This window comes from Lactuca sativa, chromosome 5 (assembly GCF_002870075.4).
Source record: "Lactuca sativa cultivar Salinas chromosome 5, Lsat_Salinas_v11, whole genome shotgun sequence".
Taxonomy (NCBI): domain Eukaryota; kingdom Viridiplantae; phylum Streptophyta; class Magnoliopsida; order Asterales; family Asteraceae; genus Lactuca; species Lactuca sativa.
This window is the reverse complement of record NC_056627.2, coordinates 29,100,407-29,110,254: the sequence shown is the minus strand read 5'-3', so window position 1 is coordinate 29,110,254 and position 9,848 is coordinate 29,100,407. Positions and strand designations below refer to the sequence as shown.

General features: G+C 33.0%; 1 protein-coding gene across 1 annotated transcript; it reads right to left on the bottom strand.

Annotated features, from left to right (window-relative positions):
- Positions 1-204: 204 nt before the first annotated feature.
- Positions 205-1,449, bottom strand: LOC111880534 (uncharacterized). The gene has a single exon (XM_023876966.3). The coding sequence runs from the start codon at positions 1,339-1,341 to the stop codon at positions 388-390; it is 954 nt and encodes a 317-aa protein (XP_023732734.1). The 5' UTR covers positions 1,342-1,449; the 3' UTR covers positions 205-387.
- Positions 1,450-9,848: the final 8,399 nt, after the last annotated feature.

The following is a 9,848-nucleotide window of genomic DNA, read 5'->3' as shown; positions in this document are numbered from 1 at the left end:
CTGTATTTGGTTTTTGTACAGAACCTACCACCAAATTGCTTGTTTTTCAATTATTTTTAGTTTTTCGTATTGTTTCGTTTTTTTTTTGCCCACGGCACCAAGAAGAGTCGTGAAGTAATTGTAACATATCGAGCTCATGTGGGATAAACTAATTTGCTCGACAAGCACACCCTTCCAGACAAGGGAGATATTAATAATACAATATAACAAACATTAAAATAAATGTTAGTAACGTAATTAAGGATCAAATAAGGAACATTAGAACATGTACAAATGATATGGATTAATTGTCTTTTAATCTACACCCTTTATCTTCATTGGATTTTTTTTTTAAAAGCAAAAAACTAGGCTTATCGACGAAGTATAACTAACACAACTTCAGCTAATTTAGCGGCCCAAAGACAGCGCTGCTTTAACGTCTAACCGCCATGCATAACCACCGTGCTGCAACCGCCACACGTCGCACGGCGCCGTGAGGTTCGAAGAAGACGAAGTTTTTTCAGTACCCCACGTGACCTTCACCTTGCACGTGAACGACGGAAGAGACACCGGCATCGGTACCCGATTATATTTCTTCACCACCACCACCGTCTCGTCTCCAACACCACCGGCCGTCATCTCACTATACGCCTTATTCGTCCACACCACCATGTCACGGCTGCTCGTGATGAATGACGGACACGCGTCCGTCTCCATGCTCATCACCCTCGCTTCGTCTGTAAATCCTATTCCGTCACCGTTCAGCCACTTCTCTGTCACGCTTTCCATCGTCACGAAGGAAACAACCTGCGATCGTAGTGGTAGAGGTGACGCCATCGCAACAGAATGATCGGTAACAGGAACCAAGTGGCTCTCCGTTCCTCGCACGTGACCATCAAAATAGATCGGTGCAAGTTTGTTACGGTTTACTACTAAGGGGGACGGAGATATGACCAGATCTTGATTTTCAGTTGATGAACTCCTGGCCGGTGACTTCTCCTTCCGATCCGGCGTCTCCGGCATCAAGGACAGCGTCACCACCGCGTCTCCACCACCAGAAACTACTGAAGGCAAAGACGCTGAAGCCTTTCGTTTCTTCGAAACAGTACTTGTATCCTTCTTCGCTTTGTTGCCGTTAACCCTAACGTACTTTCGCTTACGTCGTCGAGTTCCTCCATAGCCATCGGTGTCCTCCATCGTGGAGCAACTAGAACCAGATCCAGCAGCTAGAGGCTTCGGTGCGATGGGCCTGAACTTGAGCATTATTTTCTCCACCTTCGACATACCATAACTCATGCTCATCCGACCACCACCTCCACTGCTGGAGCATCTTGCTATACAACAACCACCTCTACCGTCCATTTAATGCACCGTGCCCCACCTCCTCCTCTCTGTCTGTCTCTGCCAAGTTTTTGTATGCTTTGGCAATGCACATAAAGATCAGACGATGGGAATGGTACACATATAAAGGAGTCACAAAGATTTTCTGTTATTCTTTTTAACTTAAAAAAGGAAAAAACATACCTATATCATTTTATAATATCCAAGTCAAATATTCAATCATTAAGTGAATATCTATTTCAGGTAAGATTGCATATAAAATATACAGTCAGTAAATCAGTGTTTTAAGAATCATTTAAATGATTTGTGCTAATCAAATATTGATGAGTAATTTATATAATTTTATTATTTCTATAAAAGTTTATCTAAAAGTAGTGAATATTTTTTTTAATATTTTTTCTGAAGATTTCATATTATTATTTTATTTTGTTCTTTACATAAATTTGTTATTCTTTTAACCATACGATTGAACTCCAGAAGTCAATAAAACTTATTTTAAAACATCACTTATTACAAAATTTAATTTAACATTTATTAAAAGATTAAAAACAATTATTTTTGTCATTGAAATGTTTAATTATTGGCTTCATATAATATAATATATATTATGTTATAATGCTCCAAGTATCATTATTGTTAAGTTTAATGTAAACTATATATTTTATTTCATTCATTCTTTCATTTTTTAGAAATTGAATTTAAAAAAATAATAATAATAATAAAATAAAATAAATCTTGTTAACTTCCATAAATACGGGCTTTAATAATGAACCCACAAAAGATGTTCGTTTTTTAAAGACTTTATCCTTATGATATATCTAATTTAACGTATACCTAACTCACTACTAGAAACCTGACTTTCAGCAACGAAATTAGCGACGGATTCTATCCGCAGGTAATCAGTGACGACTTACTGAGGGATTAGTGACGGAACGCGCAAATATTTCAACCAAAACCCTTACAGAATTTTAGAGAGGTATTACCGAGCAATCAAAGACGGATTGGTAAGAATTTATCGACAAAAGCCTTCCCTCGATAATCCGTCACAAAATTAAAACCTCTTAGCGAGGGAACAGCGACCGATTCCTAAAAATTACACGACCTTTTTTTTTATCCCCTCGCCAATCGGTCGCAGAAAATCGAAGACTCCTTTTTTTATTCCCCGCTTTTCTTTCTATTTTCGTTCCATCGTTTTATTTTCATTCCACGCTTTTATTTTCCTTCCCTATGATTTCTTCCAAAACTCTACACAATTTTCTCCCAAAGCCCTAATCAAACCCCCGTCGACTCGAATCCCTCCTCCGCCCGGAAAATCAGCTCCACCACCGTCCACTTGCATCGCCTCTCTTTGATGTATAGGAAAAGCTTAGAAATCACGTCCTCGTTGGCTTTCATGTCGTCCGTCTACCTTCGTTGTTGACTCGCCATTTCCATGCCAACGTCATTCGATCAGTTGGATATCCTCTATCGTAAACTCGCGCAAACCTAAAGTAGTCTTCATCAGCTTCTATACTGGTTTCTAGTAGTGTGTAAGTTTTATTTCCATATACCCCTCTTTCATTTGTAGCACAAATCACAACTCGTTTTTCTAAGTTCTACAATCCTGAACTCCTTAATTTTGGTTTTTCTAGGGTTTTCTCGTTGTCTACACACGATTTGTTTTTTCTATTAGAGTTTAAAGCCCTCAGTCTCTCTGGATGAATTTCTATGAGTTTTTTAGTGTTTAGTCAATAAGAATTTTCATATTAATTATCATCTTAACCCTAATTTCTACCTCCTGATGATTGTAATATTTTGGATTATAAAAAGTATCATATGGATTCTGTTTTAGATATAAAGTGATATGAATTTTGTATTGGGTGTAGGCATTTAAAAAGGGGCTTAATTTCAAAACGACAGTAATCATGATTTCCATAATGTCTAGACCCATAGTCCATAGAGATAAATTAACCTTTGAGCATCTCAGTATATGAATAATATGATAATACCTACTGTGACAGGTAGCAATTTGGTTCCTTGTTTTAGGATCCACTTATAAGTGCAGTTATGGACTAAGCATTCATGTAGTGGACAATGGGAGGAAGTGTATTCCAAGGAAAGGTATCAAATATTTAAGTATTTTAAGAAATCATTATTAGATAAGCTATATATTGATGTTCTAAACATTCATAGTATATGCCTCTTTGGTATTTTCTTATAAATTGTTGTAATCTTAATTTATAATACAATTTGCTTGGTTAGTGGTACACTATGATATGAGTAGTCTCTTGATTTCCATGAATAGTTTCAGTTGAAGAGTGTTTGCATGCTTCTTGGGGACAATGAAAATGGCTTTTGATCAAACTGTCTGGGACATGTAAGTTCAATTTCTAATCCAGTAGATTGTAATTAATTTTTTATGCCCTCATGATGTTTGATCTTATAATTGATTCCATACAGTAAAAGAGGAGTTAACAAGAAAGTTCTTAAAGTTCATTCAATGGAACATAAGGTAACTTTCTTTCTTTCTTTCCCTTTTTCATTTATATTTTTTTGAATCATTTACCTCACATTATTAACATTTTAATCTTTGTTTTCATTGGTTCTTGATGCTACTAGCAATAAGACTTGGGGACCTCATGGATCTCTTCTTGCTGATATTGTACTCACTCCAAGAAACTAGTACAACACTTCTTTGTTTCGTTAAATAATGAAAAATTAAATTCAGATTTGGAAAATTCAGATGCACTTCAAATGGCAGGGATTGCTGATCCTGATGGTAATTTTCAAATATACTATGCTTTGTTAATGTATTCTTTTTCTTCTAATTCTTAAACTCTTATATACCCTTTCTTTTCAAGTCATCGTACCATTGGTGTAATTACAAAGGTCAACATTTTCTTCTTCTTCTTCTTCTTCTTCTTTTTCTTCTTCTTCTTCTTCTTCTCCTTCTTTTCTTTTGTGAACTTTGTATTGTTTCATTGTAAGGCATATCATAAGCAGCAGTTGTTTGTCTCTGTAACTACAGTGGGATATCATGGACAGAGGCACTGATGCCTGCAATCTTTTGCTTGGCAAAACAATTCCTCTTAAACTTAGTTATGTTGGTGTTGTCAATCGCTGTCAAGATGTAACTCTTAAGCTTGTGGATTTCGTGTTTTGAAACCTAATTAAGTTTGATTTGAAAATAATCTTCTAACATCATTTCTATTTTCACAGGATATTAAGCTTAATCGTGGAATACATGATACACTTGCATCTGAATAGGCTTTCTTCCAAAGTCATCTAGTAGGACCCAATTGGTTATGCTACAGAAATAAATCAAAGTATGTTGCTATCTTGTTGCATTTAATTTTAAGCCAATGGTGTGATTAAAGTGGCAACTCATTTCCAATCGCATATGTCCTTATTCCTGATTCAGAGATGCCAAGGAAGGGTTAACTGAACAAGGAGATGAAGGTGCAACAGGAGGTATTTATTGGGTTTTTTGATGTCAAATTTTGTATCCATCTTATTATGTCTTTTGCATAGACAAGAGATCGAGACACCTCCTTTGAACCCTAAAAAAGGATTTACATATTTGGGATTTTGCTTTTTGTAATATTTTTTTGGTTAATTTTAGCCCACTATCTTATCTCTCGAGTTTTGGGATAAAAAGGGTAATATGGTAATTTGGCAATGCAGGAGATACGCCAATTCCTTGCATTTACTTGTGGTGAACCTTGTGTTCTGAGAAATGCCAACACAGAAGCTAAAAGGGGAAGAAAGTTCTACACTTGTCACATACAGGGTTGCAAGTCCTTTATGTGTAGACATTGTCCGAGTTTCAATATATTGATTATAGGGGAGGGACCACAGGAAGAAGTCACTAAGTCTTGTGGCTCAAGAAAAATTACAGGAAGTTAAGGAGAAGGCCGATGCCAACTAGAACAAGTAAGTTCCTTACTTAATTTATTTTCTCTTAAGTAGTGTTTGGCATGCATGAATCATAAATGGAATGGAATAGTTCATTCCATAGGAATGAAAAAATGTTGTTTTTTTACCAAAGATGGAATGAGATTCCTTCCATTTTGTTACTTTTCAGGAATTCCTGAAAATGGACTTTTTTTCTCCATTACATCATATAGAATGGAATAAAAATTTGCAATATAAACAAATTTATGTATGTAATTTTTAAAAACCCAAATATTTTTTTATAAAAAAATCATTATAATTAAACATCTTGTTGGGTGGTATTTGTAAATCAATAATTTTCATGGATAAAAACTTTAAATATATATGTGCACAATTTTAATTGATATCAACTTTCAAAGTTCTTGGGTGGTACCTGCAGTAGTGTTGGGTGGTATTTGGCAAAATCTAGAAACCATGAAGGTTAGTTCTATAATTTCCTTCTTAATTAAAAGGATTGCCTCCTTTTTAATAAATGGTAAAAATGTTGTTAATATTGCATCTTTTTTAATAAATGCTAAAGAAGGGCAGTTCAAAGAATCAAATGCCAGGAGAGAACACAATTTCCGAAGACCAGTATGCAAACATAGTATTATCTTTCACCAACATGTATTACCATTTACTTTTTGGTCGGAATGGGAATTCAATTCCATTCTGGTCCAACACTTGCTTTCAAATGCTTCCAACAAAGTCTCCTTTCATTGCAGGAATAAGTAAGTGGCACTTGGTTCGCCTAATTCAATGAGATTTAACAGGAATCGGAATCCAATTCCATTTCAATCCTTCTTTCGGATGCAAGATATGAAACAATAGAAAAGATGTATTCGGAAATGCAAAATATGAGAGGAAATACAGAAATATGGTTATATTATACTTTGAAATCAAATAGCAATGAGTGTTTAACTTTGGTATTTCAATGTTAATATTTGGTTTTGGATTCTATATTTAATTGATATTTTTGGTATTGAAATGATAATGTTTGATTTGGGATTGTATAATTATTTTTTGTTTTAGATTTGTAATACAAAAAAAAGAGTTGATATTACTCATTTGCGACGGATCAGCAATCGAAAAGAAACAAAAACATATATTAAATTTGAGAGGGATCAGCGACAGAATACAAAAACATAGAATAGAGTTTTGCGACGGATTAGCGACAGATTAATGGTGCTGAGTTTTGTCGCCGATGTCCTAAATAATTGTATTAAGTGACGAATTTGCAATGGTTGATCCGTCGCTAAGGTCGTCGCAATGAAAAAGTAATCCGTTGCTAAATCTGTCGCTAGGTTTTAGCCACACTTTAATTGGCTAGAGAGTATGTTTATCGCTTATCCATCGCAAACGTCCTTTAGCGACAGAATAGCGACGGATTTTTCCGTCTCTGAAACCCAAATTTCTAGTAGTGAATGAAGACTTTCTTATTTAACATTAAATACTTAAAATACATTTAATGAAAAAAGCTAGAAAGTCCTATAAAACAAGAATAATATATATTATAAATATCTTAAATTAGTTATTGATGAACAAATTCAAATAAATCTAAATTAATTCTTAGGGGTGTTTGGATAGGGAAAAAATAGGTTGTTTATTGTTTATTGCTTAATCTCACCGCAATAAACAAATTTTAGTGTTTGGATATGAGTCTTTAAAAAACAACTTATTGGAATAAGCCAAATAAACTGATTTTAATAAGCAAGGGAGAGAATGTTTATTGTTTATTGCTTATTGGTTATTTTATTCATATAAGCTGTTTTTTTTTTTTTTTTTTTTTGTCAAACACTTAAAATGTTTATTGCTTATTGCTTATTCTCACCACAATAAGCTAAATTAAACACATTTTAAAAAAATGTCTATTCCCACAGCAATAAGCAAATAAACAATAAGTTAATAAGTTAAAAATAATTTATCCAAACACCCCCTTAACGAAATAATACATCGGGTGTTTGAATATACGTGTTCGAAAAAAAAAAATTCGGACTTAGGGGAGTAGAGATAATCAAATTGTTATTAGTTAAATCATTTTTAACAAAAACCACCGCTAAGATAACATTATGATGATCATTTAGGAATCCAAAATGAAATTGGAATATCACACTTCACACTTCAAACTTATATATATATATATATATATATATATATATATATATATATATATATATATATATATATATATATATATATATATATATATATATTGTTAGATTAAATTTTCTTTTAATTAAATAAATATCTGCATACTAAAACAGTAGGTGTTTCACTGTTTTTGTCAAAATATCCACATTGCTTGTTTGAAAGCAAATAGTTTGTTTATTAATCATAAGTTATTTTAGTGACTTATCTTTAAAATGGCAAAGATGCGACATCTTCACACAAGATCTGAAAATATTCTGATGTTATCATTGGTGATAAGGGACGCCCTAGATAATGGCCGCGTGTACAAGAGGGATCTAACACGTGTGAAGTTAACGGTTCAAACTTTCTCTCTTTTCTTTTTGTTTGGTTTGAACCGGCGAAATATTATATAATAACCCGTGCCCGCGAACCAACTCGACACACAAAAAATCTGATTGGTGGAGACTTACACGTGTCCACCTAAAGTAGCAGTCACGCTTGTTCTGTGGATGGCAGCGAAGTGTGCTGTGGGACCCATCGTTCAAAATTTTCAACCAATAAAATCGTGAGAAGTGTCCTTGACGAGGACACGTAAGTGACTGCACATGTAGGTTCGTGTAACACGGAATATCTCGGGTTTCTTGGTTAGTGGAATTCGGGGCTCGGGTCGGGTTAGGCTTATGGAGGACAAGGCATTCGGTCGATGGACACGTGGACCAGTAAGCGGTTTCCTTGGGTTCCTCTTGCTTTGTTGTACGGTTCCTGCGTTTATGAGATACCTGACGGAATGGATGGTTTTTACCATCAAATAATATTTGGAGATAACAAATGAATAATTAAACGAAAGGTTGATAATATAGCCAGGGGAATTATTTTTGCTATTTGTATTTAATTACTTTTTTTTTATATATATGAATTATTACTAAATTTGTTTTTCGTATTTAAAAATTACTATTATGATAGGTTATTATTATTTTGTTTTAAAACGGTAACTAAGCTAACCTATTTTTAAATACCACATATATTTTCTAAAAGACTTCATCAAATTTCATTTGAGAAACTCACTGTTTAAACATAAGTTATTACTGAATGTATAAGTATTTTTTAAACATCGAAATCAAGTTAACTGATAAATGATCTATAAAAAAAATGATCGGATGTTAACAAAAGTTAAATTGTTACTATATACATTTTTTTTTCATTCGATGATAAGGCTTCCCATTAATTGTTTACTATATGACATGTCTTATTTTGTTCTTATTAAAAAAAACTCTGCTAAGTTCGTAAAATATTCAAATCTATAAAATTTTATCCTGTAATTTCATTTTAAATCTCATTATCTTTGATCAAAACTAATTAAGCATTAAAAAATGAATTACCAAACAAGATAATTATAATAAATAATAAATGTTTTGTTTAGCATTCAAACTTTAGCTTCATTTAAAACTTCAATATTTTTTAAGTTTTTACAAACAAAAATGTTGATAGAAACATCAAATATCTACATCAATATTTGAGTGGGGCATATAGTTCTAAGAGAAAAAATATTTGTTCTTAAACTTCTAAGAATTTAGACAAATGGTTACCATCCTGTTCGAGTGCTGGATCTCATTCGTGTTTAGGCAAATCCCAAAAACAGCCTTAATCATAATCATAATACAAGAAATAATTAAAAAATTAATGAAATTTCACAGAGTCATATATTACGTCGTTAGATTGTTGCGAAATATTGTTGGTGGGCACTGTAAATGACGATTTGCCCCCCAAACGATTTACTACGAAATCACCCCATACTACAACGTTCACTTTTGCACGAAGATTTTATATGGTGCGTCTTTCCATAGTTAGCACTATGTTTGTAGAGTGAGCCCATTTACAAAGTGCAAAATGCAAAAACGATATTATTTAGGGACAAATCACCATTTTAAGGTGCCTTCCACCTTTTTGTAGTGACCAGCTGCGAAATATACGGTTATTTATGAAATTTCGGTAATTTGTAGATACTAATCGGTAAAGATTTGTATACAATATGGATTACATGATTGTACCTAAAAAAATATTGTGTATGGATCAATGGATCATCACCCATATTAAATACTTCTTGTAAAACGATTAAGAAAAAAAATGATATTTTCTCCCATACAAAAGGTCATTTTATGACTAACATCTTCTTTTTCAAGTTTGCTTCATTTCTATATGTTCTTAAAGAAGATAAGAAACAACGTTTAAGCTGGAAAACTATAATAATAATAATAATAATAAAAGCAAGTTCAAAACATATTTGCTACATAAAACCAAAACCACTTTATTTTGAAAGATATATATAAATATAAACCTTACCCTTTTTCTTCATTTGATTGTCTGTCTCACAAAACATTAATCAAGGTTTAAATGAATTTTTAAGTGAAAGATAAAAATTAAGTTGAAACTTTATCAGTGACATATTGACGAATGATGATGCTCTGCCTCCGAAAGAAAGAATTTTT